Source organism: Echeneis naucrates, chromosome 24, assembly GCF_900963305.1.
Source record: "Echeneis naucrates chromosome 24, fEcheNa1.1, whole genome shotgun sequence".
Lineage (NCBI taxonomy): Eukaryota > Metazoa > Chordata > Actinopteri > Carangiformes > Echeneidae > Echeneis > Echeneis naucrates.
This window is the reverse complement of record NC_042534.1, coordinates 10,350,732-10,370,134: the sequence shown is the minus strand read 5'-3', so window position 1 is coordinate 10,370,134 and position 19,403 is coordinate 10,350,732. Positions and strand designations below refer to the sequence as shown.

The 19,403-nt window shown below is 38.5% G+C and overlaps 2 protein-coding genes across 4 annotated transcripts; one reads left to right on the top strand and one right to left on the bottom strand.

Annotated features, from left to right (window-relative positions):
- Positions 1-1,363: 1,363 nt before the first annotated feature.
- Positions 1,364-8,034, bottom strand: LOC115037419 (G-protein coupled receptor family C group 6 member A-like). 2 transcript variants are annotated; one of them, XM_029495950.1, is made up of 7 exons: positions 7,722-8,034; positions 6,509-6,675; positions 5,974-6,071; positions 4,541-5,380; positions 4,237-4,455; positions 3,960-4,086; positions 1,364-3,800 (listed from the first exon to the last, which is right to left on the bottom strand). In XM_029495950.1, exons 2-7 carry the CDS (start codon positions 6,639-6,641, stop codon positions 2,689-2,691), a joined length of 2,529 nt encoding a protein of 842 aa, XP_029351810.1. In that variant the 5' UTR covers positions 6,642-6,675; positions 7,722-8,034; the 3' UTR covers positions 1,364-2,688. The 2 variants fall into 2 exon arrangements, with proteins under 2 accessions (XP_029351810.1, XP_029351809.1); XM_029495949.1 differs by lacking the exon at positions 7,722-8,034 and adding an exon at positions 6,787-7,662.
- tmem63a (transmembrane protein 63A) lies at positions 7,827-19,150 on the top strand. 2 transcript variants are annotated; one of them, XM_029495951.1, is made up of 23 exons: positions 7,827-8,099; positions 10,027-10,207; positions 10,328-10,407; positions 10,580-10,658; positions 10,924-10,961; positions 11,092-11,234; positions 11,600-11,651; positions 11,783-11,891; positions 12,044-12,114; positions 12,201-12,281; positions 12,721-12,838; positions 13,069-13,202; positions 13,548-13,691; positions 14,256-14,409; positions 14,496-14,602; positions 14,697-14,783; positions 15,372-15,437; positions 15,761-15,923; positions 16,407-16,512; positions 16,681-16,848; positions 17,089-17,204; positions 17,290-17,340; positions 17,747-19,150. In XM_029495951.1, the coding sequence occupies exons 2-23, from the start codon at positions 10,052-10,054 to the stop codon at positions 17,885-17,887; spliced, it is 2,364 nt and encodes a 787-aa protein (XP_029351811.1). In that variant the 5' UTR covers positions 7,827-8,099; positions 10,027-10,051; the 3' UTR covers positions 17,888-19,150. The 2 variants fall into 2 exon arrangements, with proteins under 2 accessions (XP_029351811.1, XP_029351812.1); XM_029495952.1 differs by lacking the exon at positions 7,827-8,099 and adding an exon at positions 8,148-8,530.
- The last annotated feature ends 253 nt before the right edge of the window (positions 19,151-19,403 follow it).

Below are 19,403 nucleotides of genomic sequence, written 5' to 3'. Positions count from 1 at the left end.
AATTATGAGAGTACAAGAGCATGAAATAAAAGGAATGTGCGTGCTGTGCAACTGTGGGCAATCCAATAACAATAAAAAAATACTACTTTATAAAATACACTCATAAAACATTAGTTAATGGTGATTTAGTATTACAAGGACATATACATCCATGTGCTATTTTGACAAAAGGGTTACCCTAAATGCTTTCTTAATTTTAATGGATGTTTGCCGTTTTATTTTTCCATTTAACTGTCTTAACCGTGCCTTAAATTTGTGGGGGGGGGGGGGGGTTGTGTGTGCGTTTGCTCCATTTGTTGGACAAGACGGGGAAAATGTGCTAAGGAACGTTGAGCAAGGATTATTTTCTATTTTTAAATGTGAAAATTCAAGCTGCTTGCAAAGGTAAACCAGAAGTCCCCGTACCATTTTCTTGTCTCCCTCCCCGGTTGTCAGTGTTTCCCCTGCTATTCCTCTTTAAGTGGCTGTGATTGACAGGTGGGCTATATCCATGCAATATCACCCAGCGCACGTTCCTATTCCCTCCTGGAGCCTTCATCCGCCGGTCAAATTAACCTTCCGTGCCAACGGGAGGGGGCCCTGCGTGGGCCAATCAGCAGGTGATTAGGCCGGGGGTGGGAGGGGTGAGGGGGTCACCGCGATGGGGCCATCGCAGGCCTGATTGGTTTCAATCAGCGGCCAGCCGCAAGGACAGCTGGGAGCTGAGCTGCACTGAGCGCTAATCAACGCGTCCCACAGTGAGGCATGAACGCTTAACACACACACACACACACAGTAGATTGATGTTGGCATATACACACTGACAACACGGACATCACTGTGTGTTCACACAGCAAGACATGGGAAGCAGAAATGAACAGTCAAGACCGCAACAGGTAAACAGAGAAAGGCTGAATGGAAAAGCAGAGGAGAGAGAGAAAGAGGAAGGGAGGGAGACACTGAAAGTCACAGTAAACTGAATGCCTAATTGGAGTGGATTTGTTAATTCGACCACTGGCACATCTGATAGGAGCCCATGACACAGGACATTGATGCTCTGTGCTACAAAACACAACAACACATCTACTGTTGATGTCTCAAATGTGGAACAGTCCAGATTTTCTCCACCATGTCTCATGGCAATAAAGCACAGCACTGACCAAACACTGCTCAGAGGAGATGAGTCACAAGGACCATATTATATAGCTCCTCTTCATGGGCTGAAAATGGAAAGGAGTGACTCCTTTGGGTGGAAGCCACCGAAGTTGGGTGTGTGTCTGTTTGGGCTTCTCCCTTATGTGATAAGCCTTTTGACTGACAAATTATGTTGTTTTTTTTTGTTTTTTTTTTAAAGGTGAAATAACCAGTTTGACTGCAACAGTGCAAATGTTGTTTGTTTTTTTATATCTATACATTTCACTTCTTAAGAACACGTGCCTTGGCTTCTTGGAAAAGAACAAAAAGTGACACAACAAGGAAGAGAACAGTTTCCATAAATAGGCACTAGCATTCTTCATGGGAAAAAAAACACATAAAGTTCTCAGGAAATTAGTCACCTTTTTCACACAAGAAGAGAATTGGGGTTACATGGGAAGAACTTGTTTGACTTCTGACTTTTTTTTTTAGAATTCTGAGATTCAAGTCAAAAGTCAAATAAATTCATCATGTGGTCTGAATCCTATGTTACTTTTTCCATCTTCAGGAGGTAGAGTAGGAGGCACAGCAGAATACTACTTTCAGAACTTCCAGATCTTTATTCTCGACTATGACATATATTACATTAATATGTACACATATGGGAAACAATCAGAGTTATTACAGCTAAGGCCTGACTCCAGTTTACTGTCTCATTCACCTATTGAATTTATGGGATTATCACACATTATAACATCATTATTATTGCCTGGCAACGTAGCTCAGTGGTAGAACGCGTGGGTTCAAACCCCAGCCGCAAGGCAAACCAGTGGTAGGTTTGTGCTGGTCCCAAGCCTGGATAAATAGGGAGGGTTCAAGCACAAAGGGCATCTGATGTTAAATAAATTAAAATGCAAGTCACAGTGCTGACTTGCTGTGGTGACCCCAAACAGGGAAAAGCCAAAAGAGGCAAAGAATAATTAATAAAGAAATAATAGCATGATTATTATCAAAGCTCAAATTTGCCATTTATACTCCCAAGTGTCTAAAGAAGTACTGAAGTACTAAGTAAGTAGACTGTATTATTTTATAGCCATCTCCACTGATACTAGTTAAGCTGGAATGAAATGTAAACTTTCATGACAATGACAAGCAATAAACATCAGATGTGAATCTCTCGAGGAAATAAATCACAAGATCAAAATCATTTGGATTAATCATCTGGGGGCCACAAACGGCTGTACAGCATTCGTGTCAGTCTGCGTTGATGTTGAGACATTTCATGGGGGAAATTTAAAATACTATAATCACCAGTTGCTAGAGATGAAAAGTCAGAGGATCACCAAAGGCTTTCATTGTCATCCACTTGGCACCATGAATCTCTGCATTAAATTATGCCTTTAAAAATGTTGTTGTGTTTTTACATTTTTACTATTATCTGACATTTTAAAAACCCTATTAATGTATCAAATGACTGGAAGCCATATTGAATACGTTATTAATATTAAACATTATATTTTGTAGTATATTTGCACACATTTTAAGAATTTCAGCCATTGTGTATCACTTTGTTATTCATGATGGCATGCTTAGATATCTCCTTAACTGCCTACTACCTCTGTTGCTCTGCAGCGTGTGCAGTGTGTTTGAGACTGATAAAACATTTATAGGTTTAATCTTGTCAGTCTTTTCACCAGAAGTTGACACTGCTGACTCCACATCTACACCAAGATTTTGGACTCCTCCAGAGCTTGATGAACGAGATTCATTGACTTCATTTAAGGAAAAATTTCTAACATTCTGGCGGAAAGCAGCTACTGTGTTTTCTTCCTGCTTAAACAGAATAATGTAACACTTAACAAAAAACTGACAGAACAGGATGCCATAGGCTGAGATAAGGATAACAACCATCTCCACTGCTGGAAGGTAGCGACCTTTGACACTTACATAAACTGGGCCAAATATAATCCAGCAGATGAAGTAAATTAGCATGGCAAAGGTGATGAACTTTGCATCATTGTAACATTGCGGCAGGTTCCGACCCTTGAAAGCAACAGCAAAGCAGATAAGTGCTAAAACACCTATATATACTAGCATGGCTCCAAATGCAGGGGAGGAATTTTCATAGCAAATGAGCAGACGTTCATCTTTTTTATTTAGTAACACCCATCTGGTCTTTGGAGACTTGAGTGAGAGCCACAGGGCACAGATCACCAGTTGACCTGCCATGCACACTGCAATAATGATGTAAGGCTTGTAAAGCTTCTCCAGGGTTCTTTTAACAGTGGGGTCAAACTCGAATGCCAAGATGATCTTAAAGGACTTGACCAGGATGCAAGAGACACACAGGGTGAAACTAAAACCAAATAGTACCTGCTGTGCCTGGCACTGCTTGGTGTTGGGCTTACCACCAAATAATATCACACTCACAAATGTGGTCAGGAGAGAGAAGAGGAGAATGATGCAGATGGGACCCACAGATGCTCGCACAACAGGGGTTTTCCAGCGTACAAGGAAAATGATCCAGACAATAATGGTAAGCAGCGCCCCAAGAGCAGTAAATGCCTGCAGCACGTGATGATAAATATCACTCCAATAGAGGAAGACGGTTTTCTTACGGAAACACCTGTCACTTCCCTTGTAGGCGTAATGGGTCGTAGCATTGCACTCAAGACACTCAGTTGAATCTGCAAACATGACAGATGCGCATTACAATCTTCAAGATGGATAAACTGGACATTGTTTCTTCTAGCTAACAGGTGACAGGCCCTGGCAAAGTTATTACTGTTTTGTTTTCTATTGCACTCTATAGGCTACCAATGTTAATACTTTTGTCTGATACACACCACTGGTGTTGGAAAAGTAGTCTGGAGGACACTTGTGGCATTCATAGCAACAAACAGGCTGCCCCTGAGCTGACTGCTTCCTGTAGCCTGGACGACACGTGCTGGAGCACCTGGAAACCACTGCTGCCTGAAAAGAGAAAGCATTCTCATCATGTACTCTTGGGTACATTTATATATATATATATATATATATATAGAGCAAATCAATATAAAATAGTTAGATGAAGTGAAACTAAATGTAGAAAACGAAAGTAACTAGAGAAAAGCAAATCCTTACTGTAACGTTGTTGACATCATTGAGTGTTTCCTGAGAGTTGAATTTCAGGCCATGGGTTTTTATATCGTAATGAGCTACAATGTAGTGCACATCCACAAAGTTTGGTGAAGTCTGTCTCCATAGGACGACGTCATATCCCAAGTTGAGGTCACCTTTGTCATCGAAAGTGTAGTTTTTCCCATCCAAGTAGAATGTTGCTTTTCTTAAGGCTTGTCGAACCTGAGTGTTTAAAAATAGAAAAATTACTTCAACACGATTTATGCTACTTTATTTCACATTTAATCTTTTGTGTTTGTGTGTGTACCTCCACTGGCTCCAATCTCTGGCTAGTTTTACAGTCTCTGTTGATGCAGAGGTCGGAAACAGCCTGAACAATAGCTCTAACTGCCAACTCAATGCTGAAGACAGCATATGGATATATGCTGCTCATTAGTACTTCAATGGCAGGATTACTAAGATTCCCATTCTGTGCCAGTCTTGCAATATCGTCAAGTTCATCGCTAAATTCTCCCTGTGGGGAACTTCTGTTTTTGGCATTCTCATTTGTATTTTCTTGCTCCTTCAGAAAGTCGTACAAGAATGTGTTGTTCTTGTGGTGATCAGGGTTTGCATCAAGCTCTTTGAGATACTGCTTCATCCTGGTTGAGTTTCCAGATTTAAGTGTTGTCCCTAAAACGTTTCCTATCTCATTCAGTTTCGGGTTTTTCAGTACATTCATTGATTCTGACCAAATGTCACTGGCCAGCCAAACTTTCTCTCTGCCTCGACCCTGTAGATGTTCAAAAAGATACATCATGTGGTGAGGTCTGGCAAAAGACACAATCACTGTGACGTTAGGATTTTCAGTAATGGTTTTCACTGCAGCACGGATGCTTTCTTGGAGTGGGTCATGACTCAGATGATCTGGAAAATAAGAGATGAAGGCAAAGCAGATGTTTTTGTTGGCTGCATGCTTCTGGAGGCGTTCAACTATGTAGTGACCATAGGTGCTATCAGTTGTCAGGACCCCGACCCAGTTCCAGTTGTGATGATGTAGAATTTCAACAATGGCTCGAGCTTGGTGATCATCTTCTGGTACCGTTCTCATAAAGCTTGGAAATCGCACTTTATCACTCAATAATCCAAAGGTGGCGCCATAACTTATCTGTGGAAACAGTACAAAACATCAACATTATAGGTAAAGTTACACGCAAGATGATTGATAAAACCAGTCGCCATACATGCATTTGATATCTTGAGAAAGGTATAGTTTGACACATGCTGCTAAAAATTTGATGAGAAAGTTGATGCCTCCCATCTCTGTACAGTAAGTAAAAATAAAGCTACAATAAATAATGGCAAAGAACTAGCCTGACTTTGTCCAAATTTAACTAGCTCAGTCTTCCAGCACCTCTAAAGCTCATCGATAAACACTTTAAATTTCAGGCTTTATTTGCTAAGAAAATGGAGTCTAAAAACTGTTCACACTCTTTTGGGTTTTGAGCTATCTATTTCCACATTCCTAGTCTAGCTGCTAGTAGTAGTATAGAAACACTGATGTTCTCATTGGTATCTTTTTTAACAACTCTTGTGAAGAAAGTGAAATTTATTTCTTCAAATGCTAAACTCTTCCCTTAATATTGCGGAGCTTAGTGTTTTAGTAAGTTTAGGTCTTGGCTTTATATTTTATAAATGCACAATCTGTCTACAACAATTTAGCAGCTTAAATCAAGAGCTTGTCTCTGAGCTCATTCATACCTGTGGGATGTATTTCAGGTGAAGTTGCCTTGTAACAGCTATGGATATCTCTGAGTAGTAATCACCAACGACAGCCACTACAGGTGGGGGGTCCCGCTCTGTGCCATCCAGGCAAATTGTATCATATTAGAAAGGAAATTATTTAGCATTTTGGTACACCCAAATCATTTCTTTTGCCATTCCCAATGATTGAATCAAACATGTATTACTGTGTATTAAATGATTTTTGTTTTATTTTAAGCCACACAGTATTCAGTATCTTAATATTTTCTTTTTTTTTCCATTCTCGCACAATCACATAAGAATTAACTTTATTACAAGTGAAACTTTGCATTCAGAGAAATAAAATTCCTCAAAATGATTTTCCATCTAACTGCCCAGTAATTCTTACTGTAAATATTGCAATTTGTATTAAATTAATACATACATTAATTACAGGTTATGCTCTATGTATTACTATAATGCTGAAAATGTTCAGTGCATTTACTGATTGATGACAGATTCTTAAAATATTATGTAAGCTAAAACTTCTTACCACTTCTACTCATGAAGTTCTGGCTGTTCTTCAGCGCAGTAGTAACATCAGAGCAGGAGTCCTGTATATAATATCCCAGGGTGAGATTCCCCAACTCATGCCTCTTATTTACCTCCTCCACTGCCTGCACCATAATCAGAGACTGGACCAGCCGAGCTACGTTGAACCTGTGGGATTCAGTTACAGATATATTTCATAAATGTTCTTTGACTCAAAATTTCAAACAATTACCGCTACATTCAGCGTGCTACACAGTAACCACATAACTGAAAACATACCTGTTGCAAACTCTGATTTCAGTGCCATTCGATGTTTGGGTGACATTAACACTTTCGTGTATGGGGAATAATCCGCCAATAATAATGTCACCCGGAGCAGTGGCAACATCCAAACCTGTCACCATAAAAATGAGGCCAGGTAAAACTAAGTAAAAAAAACAGCAACCGAGGAAGTGTTTCATCTTCCTTTGTTCTTTTTCTTTACTCAAAATGTCTTCAAATTATCTCTATTTCCAAAATCTCAGCTGTAAGATCAACTGTTTCTATCCAGTGTTTGTCCTTCAGCAGCTTCGGCAGAAGCCTGTGGTGTCAGTGAATGTGTTGACTTTAACAAACAACCTGTCCTGAACAAACGAGCTGACTTTATGCACTTGGAATGTAGAAAATTGTGTCTTGCTTCCATGTACAGTAACCTGCTATGCTTCTACGTCAACACAAGGTTACAAATACACAAAAATATGTAGACCTACATACATCCATTTATAGGTCAGACACCTGTGAAAGCAACACTAAGCAACAAAGATATTCTGGTGGCATCTTTTCGAGGCATCTTTTTGTTTCCCCACAGATAAGTTACAACTTATCACTCCCATTTATAGCTGTGTAATTTTGCATAAGATCAGTGAGTCATACTAGTAGAAACAGACTACATTAAAGTGTAAACTACCATTGCAGATGACCTACATAACAATGTTTTAATGATTCTTAAAGATTAATGTAGCCATAATAATAATAAAAACAATAATCACACACCGGAAATCCTTTAATAAAGCCTACTTTTCCAATAGTTTTTTGATTCTAGTCTTTGATTAGTGAGGACCAGGTTAAGAATATGAGCCCTGTACATACAGCCTTATTGAGTCACAATACTATTACCACTAATATTAACACTAGATAGTTATCTATTATTAACTATCTACATTTTATTGTCTTACTTATTGCACTTGTTGCAGTCCCGGTGGACTAGAGGTCCCCCAGTGTTTAAGTCCTGGCGTTGGTTCCACTTTCACTACTCAGTATTTCCTTCCTTCCTCAGTCTATTTACAGCAGAAGGAAGCTGTTTCACCTGCACGAAACTCAGAAGTTAATAAAATCCGACATTTTATTATTATCATGCAAGACTCAAGCTCGTGCTCCATTTACTCGTGCAGGCTTATTGACTAACTGGAACTTTGGGCACGAGACCGTCTGCTGGACCGTCTGCGCATACACGGAACATAAAGCGGAGGGAGCAGCATTTCTCAGTGTTCACCGAAGGAAAAAAAAACAAACAAACAAACAAAAAACAAGCTTGGTCCCCGAAAGGAATCCAGGTAAGATCGTTTTCGTGTTACGGAACTAGCCGTCTGGGAAGGTGAAAAATGCGCTTCCTTGTCCTTATTTCTGTGTAAAAACTGATTCATCCAGGTCATGCTTATTTCCGGCCAACCATTCCACTTCTCCACTTTTACACAGATGGCTTGTAAGAGGAGTAAAAGAACACCTGGGTCCAACTCCACTGTTTTGTCAGACTGATCCGTAAAGAACCGATCCCCCTCGGATAAGAGGCGAAACCTAATTTGCTTCCGATCCAATTGTTGGCCGGATACGTTCTTGTCAAGTCAATCAAGTTAAGCGGATGTTGACATAGATGTTTTTTTTTTGTTTGTTTGTTTTTTGCGGAAGGTTTTGTTGGAGTTAAAAGAAACCCAGCTCATTAGCATGAGCAAACCTTTCTACAACTTTTACAAAGAGCCGCTGTAACGTAAGTGTTATTGTAGTTAGGCAGTTTTACTGAACTTGTCTCGACGAGTTCAGCTGGAATATAACGAACAGCTGTCACAGCAGGCTGTTTACTCTGTTCGCCAGTGTATGTCACGGTTTCACTTTAATTTTGGGGGTTAACAGACAAAAGTCAAAGGCGATTTTATTTGTTACGAGCTATAACTTTTTCCTCGTGACTCTGAGCTCGATCCGGCTGTTTCAGGAAAGGTGGGGGTGAGGACTGTTAACTAGTGTTTTGCGTGTCGTGAAAGAATCGTTCGATTCTCAAGAATCACTTTACTGACTCATGGCCCACGATTGTTGGTCCCCACTGACTCATCCCCGGTACTGCAAGTTAGTTACACAGCTAACCGAAGACACCAATCAGTATATCATTACTGTGTAACTGCACTTGTAAAACACATCAAGCTAACCACTGTAATTGTGTCGAAAGCAATAGTTAATGTTTTTTAACTAAACTCCCCATTTCCCCTGGCGAACCGTCACTATTTCCTCAAATGACTCAAAAACTCGATTCGCTTTGGTGAGTGGCTCAACTCGATTCAGTAAAAAGAATCGAGTTTACCATCCCTACAGTGAACGACTTGTGACGGGTGGGTGTTTGACATGGACTCGAACACAGACAGACTGTACATCCATCCCCTGATTCTGCGTCCAGTCCTAAAAAAAATGATGAAACTGAGGCATAATGAGTGTCTGTCAGAATCCACTAGTGTGCACAAGAGCTCTCAAACTAAACGGCATCAGTCATCAACTAACTACATTTATAGGCCAAAGCTGTCAACAATAGCCAGTATATTACAGTCTGAAAATACTGTCTATTTAGTCGAGTTTAAAAAAGTCACCCAGCTCTATAATTTGAATCCAATTAATTGTAATATTAATGTAAGGAGATAACACCATTGTAATAGTGAACTGAATCAGCAGCCATGCTTGTGTTGTTTTATGACAAGTCATGACATAATCATGCACTTCCTCCTTGTGGGTAAGAAATGTAAAAAAAAAAAAAAAAAAAAGAAGAAGAAGAAGAAGAAGAAGAAGTAAAATTGTGTTCTCCTTCAGTAATGTTGGAAAGAATATGGTCTGAAAAGTGCCCAGAGATAACTTCTCTTATGGTTTGGTGCTATATGAATCAATTCAGCCAAATGGGTAAAGCAGCCTACTTTAGGGAGCTTCAATGATTAATTGATGAACCAGATATGGATAACAGAACATTTGCTAATTTATTAATAATTTATGCAATTTTCCAAGCAGAACATTTGCTGGTTCTCAAACATGAGCATTTGCCGATTAAAAAAAACAAAACAAAACAAAAGAAATCCTGTTTGTATATGAATTCAATGTCATTCGTTTTTTAGTCAGAGAAACCAAGATAATGAAAATATTTGTAGCCAAACCTAATGTCTCTTTTATGACTGTTGGGACGGATTTGCCTCTAAGAGCTTATTCCTTAAGGTACTCCACTGTCATTAACAGATAACCTGCTGGTCCTACTGCCGTGATGTCTGCCTTTTGGTGGCTGCTCTCAAATGACACCTCTCCCTCTGGCTTTCTGGACAACACTACGTGTTACAGCTCCTCACAGAGCAGCGTACTCAATTCAGTCAACTTTGGAGGCGTGCCAATTGTGCTGCTACTTGATTTCTCTGTCTTGTTGGTATGTGTATGATGTGATGAATTAACTGTATTGTTTTCAAAGGCAGAAAATACTTAACATTTTAAAGTTTCTTTCGACCTAACCATAATGAACCATAGTGATTTTTCTTTCAATGTACAGGTGTTGCTGATCATCTTCGCTATTATACGGAAGAAGTTTTGGGACTATGGGCGTCTCGCACTGGTTGCAGACAATGAAGGGTCAGTTTACAACCTGATCATTTATTTCCTGCCATGGTAGCTGAGGCTTAGTCCAAGTGTTACGGACATGGTGATCAGAATAAGTATTGTAAAACCAGGGGAGTGGTGAACTGAATTTTGTAAGTGATCTTTTGGCCAGTATATTTTATTCTTGACATTGAACTCTGTTTAGGTTCATTGAGTCAACACACCGTCGCTATGGACGCATGTCATCTCTTCTGAGTAGCAATAATGACTTGGAGTATGAACAGGTATGAAAATGGAAATCTTTGTCGCCAGTTCCAGCACCAAAATCAGTATTCATGAAGTATATAAAACTGATTGAAATGATAAGTCAAGACAGCTATTTTAACGTTGTTTATGTTGAATGCATTTTATTAATCAATTTGATCTACATTAGAAGATCTCTGATATGACATCCTCCTAAATAAATAAGGTTTTTGAGAAACCATGAAGAATATATCAATTATGTATTTTGTATGCTAGTGTAATCAAAATGTCTCTTTTTCTCTTTAGGGATTGTGTGCCTGGCTGCCTTACGTCCTCAGAATGGAGTGAGTACCTCTGCAGTTTGTTTTCTCATTAGTATGTTATTGCTTTTTAACTTGTGGCCCATCCATATGTATTTTTTATCATACTGTGCAATTAAATCAGTATGTCTTTGTGTGCATGTGGCTGTTTCAGTGAGGAAAAAATTAAAGTCAGATGTGGCATGGACGCTGTTCACTACCTGTCTTTTCAACGACATCTGATTGTCTTGCTGTTGGTCATAACTATCACCTCCCTGTCGATTATACTGCCTGTAAACCTGACTGGAAACCTACTGGGTGGGTTGGACATTACACTGACTCTGTCTCTATACTGTCTCTGATTACACTTCAACATTACACAAGTGTACAATGATAATAGCGACCAGTGTCTGTTAATAGCTAAAATTATAGCTCCCCTTGCATATTTCTAAGGCTATTTTATGTGCTGATTATGGGTCAGCGTCTATTTCATAGTGGCTCCAAATGTGAACTGCGCAATCAAAATTGAGGAGCTGCACTGTCCACTTCATAATCAGTGATTTGTCTGTGATTTTCTCTAGGTGATTTTCACTTAACTTTGGCTTTAGTTGCTTTGGTCTTTTTCTGTTCATGGCCCTCTTTTTACTCACATTTTTTAAGAAAAAACAATATATTTCTTCCAGGTAATGATCCGAAAAATTTTGGAAGGACAACTATTGGGAATCTTGATAAAGGGTAAATACTGTATGACTATATGAAATAAAAACTAATAATACAGATACATAGATAGACGTTAGTATTGCAGAGGAGCCTTGTCATTTAGTCATACTAAAATATTTCTTGTGGTTTGTCATTTCTTCTTCTAGAAGCAACCTGTTGTGGCTACACACAGTGTTTGCAGTTGTCTATCTGGTTCTGACAGTTGCAGTGCTGGCACACCACACATCACAAATGAAAGGAATACGAAGAGAGACAGTGAGTCTTTACTAAGATTTTAAGTTACTTGCCACAATCTATATTACTTGTTTATAATTTTGTTTTCAATCATAATCTGCTAAGTGCTGAGAAAGCCATAGCAGATTAGTGTGGAGTGAATCACATTAACTGGTTGTCCCTTCACTTTGTAGACCAGAAACACCTTGTTTGTTTGTTCGGTTCCCAGAACAGCCACAGAGGAAGCAATAAAGACGCATTTCTCGTGAGTGCACTGAAGTCTTCCAATAACTGTTTTCACAATGTGTACAACTGATGCATTGTACTTGCATGTTTCCATTTTTTTTGTAGAGAGGCATACCCTACCTGTCGAGTGTGTGCTGTCACATTAGGCTATAATGTAGCCAAGCTCATGTACCTTGATAAGGAAAGGTAAGAAATTTGAAATAACTTCACATCAAAACCATGTGAATCTTGCCCTCTGTGCTAGTGAGACCACGCAAGCATGTGCATGTGATCAGGCCACAAAATCAATTATGCGCATATCCTGCAGACTTTACAATTTCGCAAATACATATTAATACTGACATGAATCTAACATCTGTGCACTGCAGATTTGGTCACTTGCAGCTACAAACCCACACTGAGAATTGTCTGTGAACCCAGCAACACTACTGGGTGTCAGTCTTACTCTTATGGGTCAATGTTTAAATGGTTTTATGTGTTTGACTTATTTTTGTAAAGGAAATAGCTGCAAGAAAAAGTGTTGAATGCCTATTTAAGTATTTGTTTAAAAGAATTAGGCTCTTTTTTTTTTTTTTTTTTTAATACTAAATTAAAAAGGGTCGTAAGTGCTTGTTTTTCATTCCAGAATGCGAGCTGGAAAAAACTTGCGCTACTATGAGCGTATCCTAGATAAAACAGGACAGCGCGAGTTGATTAATCCCCGTTTGTGTGGACGTCTCTGTTGCTGCTCTAACTCTGAGAAGGTGAGGTACGGACCAGGGGATGTCTTTTATTTTTGCTTATTTTTAAAATAATTTGTATAAAAAGTACTGAATACAGTTGGGTTTTTCTATGGCTGCAGTTGTAATCTTCAGGTGAATGAAATCCCTGTATCAGTCCTATTAATTTGAAGGCACACCCAATCCAGTAGGCATGCCAAAAATTTTACATCAGGAATTTAGTGGTGCAAAGCATTCTGTTTGTGATTCTTCAGGTTGATGCAATTGACTATTACACTACTAAAGAAAAAGACCTGCTGACAGAGGTGAGGAAGCAGGTAGAGCTGGTGCCACAGCACCCCCTGGGGATCGCCTTTGTGACCTTGCAGACTGAGGCTATGGCCAAGTAGTAAGTATGTTTTTGTCAGTGCTTGTGTCTTCTATGCATATCTAATATGGAAAAAGGGGCAGTAACATTTGTACTAAATGGTAAAATACATGAAACAAGATAATGCAAGCCACTTTCACAGCATTGCAACCAGCACTACCTCTGTGAAATTGTTTGAGTAAAAGAGATGATTGTTTGGCCAACAGCGTTTCATTGTTTATTTCACGGCCTGGAAGCAGCACTTATTTTCTCCTTATTTGTCCTGAGCAGAACGTTTTTTCCTCTCAGTTTTACTGTCATCATAAGACTTTTTGCTGGATAACTGGTTGATGTGTATCACAAACAATTGACTTTTATCCACCTCAGCATTATGAAAGACTTCAATGCACTCAAATGTGGTGGCACAAAAAACTGTTGTGGGAATGGGCGCCAACCTTCATCTATGAGTGAAACTCTGAAAGTGAAGAAGTGGAGGGTCAGCTTTGCATCCCATCCCAAAAATGTGTACTGGTAAGGCCTGAGACATAAAACCGTGTATTTGAAGTACTGTGCCAATAGGATTTGGTAATAGTTCACTGTTATCATCAGTAAGTTTTATCATATTATTATAATTTTGATGACAAAAATGTCCAATTAGATTTTTAATAACCTATCATAAAATAAAATTAGTTTTTGATATTTTGGTCTGAAGTAATGTACAGCACATTGCATTATATGAAAAACAAGCAGAATTATATGTGATCTTATTTAAATCTGAAATATAATATCTTGACAATGATTTCAATCATATCAACTAATCATATTGTGTATAAGAAAGAGAAAGCAAAGACAATCTTGAAATATCTATTCTTTATAACCTGCCTACTCACCAGAGATTACTGTGAATGATGTGACAAAACAAGGCATTAATATATATTTTAAATGCTAAAGAAGTATTTTGATTTAGTTACCTAATGAAAAGGAGAAGATAGCAGTAGAGGACCAAAGCTGATATTGACATTTTCTCTGTTATGCACTGTGTCTTCATAACTGTTCTCCTGTTGATTCTGTTTTTCCCATCTCCCTCTCCTACAGGGACAATCTCTCAGTGGAGGGTTTCCCCTGGTACGCGCGCTATGTGATGCTCAACTTCTTTCTTTTCTTTCTCCTCACCTTCCTCACAACTCCCACCATCATTATCAACACCATTGACAAGTTCAACATAACTAAGCCCATCCAGCATCTCAATGTGAGACTGACCCATACAGACAAGTATTTATCAAAAGTTTGCTTTAAAAACTAGGAATCCACAGTCTGTCTTGTTCTTCATCACAGAGCCCCATTGTCAGTCAGTTCTTGCCCACCCTCCTGCTGTGGACCTTCTCTGCATTGCTACCTACTATAGTGTACTATTCTACACTAGCAGAAGCACACTGGAGCAGGTATCATACACACACACAGGCGCACAAAAACACAGAAGTAGTGCAATCATTGGTAAACAGAAAAATGTTTGAATCCATATTGTCTGTGTTTTAGGTCCAGTGAGCAACTGAGCATGATGCGGAAGCTCTACAGCTTCCTGCTCTTCATGGTGCTTATCCTCCCCTCCCTAGGACTCACCAGGTAATTTGTTTTGCCAACAGAAATAAGCAATAAGTCTTAGCATCCGAGTTAATGTTGCATATCCAAGAATAATTCACGGTTTTGCAATCAATGTATCTTAAATATAGTTAAAAAGGTGGAGTTCACACTTATAATTTGAATGCTCTATCCAAGGTCTTATTCCTCGAGCCAAAGTGTAGCTGATCACACGTTTGTCTCAAACTTGTTCAAATATGGTGTATGGTTCTTTGTTGTTGACCTTGCTAATATATCCATCTATCCAGTATGTATGGGGGGCCAGAGCAAACCAGGGGCAAGGACAATATACTCCCTGGACAGGTCTCCAGTCCATCACAGGGCAGACATACACACTCACACATAGGCCTATGACCAATTTAGAGTCGACAAAGACGAGGATTAAAATTGTATTTTTTACTCCTTTTATTTTTTGGGGTTCTTTTCAATATCTTTTGGTGCTATTTTTACTGTTAATCAACGACAAAAATAAAAAAGTAACAGTGAGTTGGTGATTTAGGATGTTAGCTAGACATCCTGATGGTTATATTTTAGTTTAACTGAATTGAAGAAGGGTCTATTTTGTTCCTTCAGTCTTGCAGTGTTTTTCCGCTGGCTGTTTGATAAAGAGTTCCTCTCAGGTGGTAAACTACGGTTTGAGTAAGTATTCTCTCTCTTGGGCTTTTTTTATTCTAACCAAAAACGTATAAGTTTACTCCATAGAAGAGCTTATTAGCTTAGGAGTCAGGTTTTGAATCTTGTTTACCTCCACTGTTAGTTCTAATTTAATTTATTGATATTTTTCTTTTTGCATCATTCTTGAATGTAGCCTGCTGTTTTTTTATATTTCAATTTTTATTTATTTTTTCTAGAATTTAGATAGATACCATATTCTTGTTTTCATTGACTTTTTCCTCACTGTTTCTACTATATTTCATGCTTTTTTAAAAATATTTTTTTCTTCTTTTCCTTCCTGACACTAGGTGTGTGTTTTTACCTGACCAGGGGGCATTTTTTGTCAACTACGTGATTGCAGCAGGCCTTGTGGGGTCTGGCATGGAGTTGCTGAGGTTGCCAGGGTTACTGCTTTACACTATTCGTATGGCATTTGCACGCTCTGCTGCAGAAAGGAAATATGTCACACAGGTTTGTAATGGTATATTAAATGGCAATGGTCTGTTGAAGCAATGCTATACCAGGGACCAAACTCTGGCTGTCTTATTGAAAATAGACAAAATACTTCCGGCGTATAATCAATTTTTAAATTTGATTTTTGACACTGTTTACCTGTATCATATGTATCACCTTGTAGGTTAATTGTATTATTAATGGCTATTGCTTGCAGAATATGCCTTCTATGGTGCATGCAAGTAGGGGTGAAGTGTCCCAGTTATTCAGGATATGTAAACAACTGTAAATTGGCCTGTAAACAGATGAAGAATCTGTAATAGGAACAGTCTTTGCTTTGACAAAAGAACGGCCCATTTACTTCCCAACCAAACAGATTAATGCTGTATTTTCTTTTCCTCTAAACTCAAGTCAATGCAATGTTATACAATGTTGTTTGTTTAAGTGCTTCATTCTCAGCCTCACTTCAATATTTACAATTTACTTGTCATGTGCTTACAGAATCAGGCCTATGAATTTGAATATGGAGCCATGTATGGCTGGACCCTTTGTGTGTTCACTGTTATCATGGCTTACAGCATTGTTTGTCCTATGATTGTGCCTTTTGGTAAGTAGTAACATTCAACACATCATCATTAGACGCACTTCTCTTGTTTACTTTACTTTTATCAGATAACGCCAATACTCCTTTAAATTTGTCTGTACAAAATGTATGTCCAGTCACTTTCATGATGATGTTTTTAATGGCTGTATTGTGTGTGTCTTCCTCTATAAGGCCTCCTGTACATACTGCTGAAGCACCTGGTGGACAAACACAACATGTATTTTGCCTATCTGCCTGCCCGCATAGATCGCCAGGTCCACCTAGGGGCTGTCAATCTAGCTGTGGCCGCACCAATTATCTGTCTCATATGGCTTTATTTTTTTTCAGTGCTCAGAACAGGTAAGAAACAAATATGGATTTAACCTGAAAAAGTTAAAAGCCACCAAGATTCACTGTAAGACATGTTAGACATTTTTTGGCCTTAAGACAGGATGTGCACCATATTAATTGATATGATTTTATATCCCCATGACCCAGAAACGGATAAGCAGTTCAAGATGAATGAATGACTGATTATAGTTTTAAGATTAGCCTCTTAGCCAAAGCTTTATCTCTATGAGTACCTGTTTGGTGTTTCAGGTTTCTGGACGCCTACATCTCTTTTCACCCTGGTGGTCCTTTGTGTGACTGTCCTCATCTGCATCAGTATCACCTGTTTTGGCCATTTCAAATACCTCAGTCCGCACAACTATGCAGTAAGCATTTGCTTATGCATGCCCATATCACACACATTTTTCCATCCATTACACTGCACTTCATATTGTTTTTGTTATTTTGCAGGTAAAAGAGGAGGATGAGGAAACAGCAAAGGACGTGGAAGAAAACACCAAGGTATTGTTTTGCACTAACAAATTCCTTAGCATGAACAGAGATCAGCTGCACCTGGATCTTAGAAGAGTTTTCTTTAAATTGCCTGTTTATTAATTTAAACTATTTGTCATCCTTTTGCCACATTAATCATTAAAGTAAGTACCAGGTCAGTGCTCTCTGAACATAATTCCTAAGTTATGATTTATTATGAAACACTCTTAATTTCTCGTATCTCAAATCCATATCTGAGGCATCCTAGTTTGCCTAGTAAATGTTCGAAATTAGCAAGCATTACCGCTTGCTTAATCGTAGTCATTCTTTTGTATCACAGTCATACTTTGGCCATGATGAACAATATTGCACATCTGGGAAATAAAAAAAAACACACAAAATGAGCATTTCTCTTTTACATATTATGCAATTACAGATCTACCTTCCCAGAGTGCTGAATCCTAAATCACCTGCCAGGGCCACGCAGGAGTCAAATCCTCAGATGTTTTATGGGTCCACAGAGGGCAGCTCAGCCTGCAGCCCCAGCAGAGAGGAGGAAAGCATGTCGGATTCCTGAATCAGTTCAGTCAAAGCAATTCCAATTCCAATTCCTTGGACTCCTGATTGTAAATCTGCTCCCCTTACCATGTCAGACCTTGAATTCACTTCTACCCTCCTGATTAGTCAGACACAGTCTGACCCATTGAGAGGAAATCTATGGCTGGTACAACAAAGGCCAATAAGACCAGGGGCCTCATTTATAACTGTGGCATACACATAAAATAGGGCCTTAAAGAGGCAGTCACCACTAACCACACAAATTTGACAGAAGACTGTGCATGCCTGTGTGGAAACTGTGACCTATGCGCAAGACTATCTTTGAGGAACTAGCCCCACAAATGATGAGATGTTCAATTGAAGCCAAAAAAAATTTTGCTTACACATGAGCAGCTTTTAACTGTAAAAGCCAACTCAAATCTTAAAATACTTTGCAACGGATATCATCATTTCTGTTTTACTATCACATACTCCAGACTGGAGCACAGAGATTTTGGCCAGACTGTAGCTATACTGCTGAGAGAATATCAGGATGCAGCACATGGCAGAATCCAACAAAGTCTGCCATCTGAATCTCCCATATATTAACAGGAAGTCAACTGATATCCATTTCATCTCAGACATATTTCCTAGGATAACCGATTAAATAATCATAATTACTTGTATAAATACAAAATAACATCAAAAGAAGTGCATGCATCTTCGATGACATGCGTTGTAAACATTGGTTTCTCAAACATTATTTTGGTTGTAACCCTGCCTCAATTCTCAATGTGCATATCAGTATTCATGAGGGATTTGCATTGACAATTTGAAGCGTTTTGGAGCACAAGACTTGTCAAAAATCACAGATTTTCAAGTTGAACGTATCTGATAAAGGGAACTTGCATGGCATGCATTTGTGCACAAAAGTTTTGGAAATAGATCCTATGCTCTGTTTTATAAATGAGTCCCTGGAGTTGTGCCATCCCAAAGTGGTTCAACGTATCGTTTGCTTTTGAAAAATTGAGTAGAGTCTGTCAAATTTGAATTTCTCTCTAAAGGATAATGGTAAATCTTAGTTATAATAATAATAATTTATTTGATATCAGGATAATAATTTATATTTAAACACCATGTGAAAAATACCAAGTTTTGCCAAGTTGTGTTTGCCAATGTTTAACTTGTGATTTAAATCAAGCCATAATGTGCGAAGAAAAAAAAAACAAAAAAAAAACAAAAAACACTGAAATTCATTTCTGGCAAATGAATTATTAAAATTGAAATTGAATCATACAATGAAGGTAATTGCACAAATTGCAGTCAAGCCAAAGCGTTGGACAAGCAGAGCTTTCTGGTTTTTTCATCCAGATTGAGCACAAGGAAATTACTTATTGCCTAATGTTTATAATTTTCTATTTATATCAAGAGAGGTCATTCTTATTCAGTACTAACAAGAACTTGTTAATACTTTTGTTATGTGACACAAGAACAATTATTTATATAAGTATTATAGGGGTTTTGTGACCAAAAACACTTTAAACCATACATTGCAA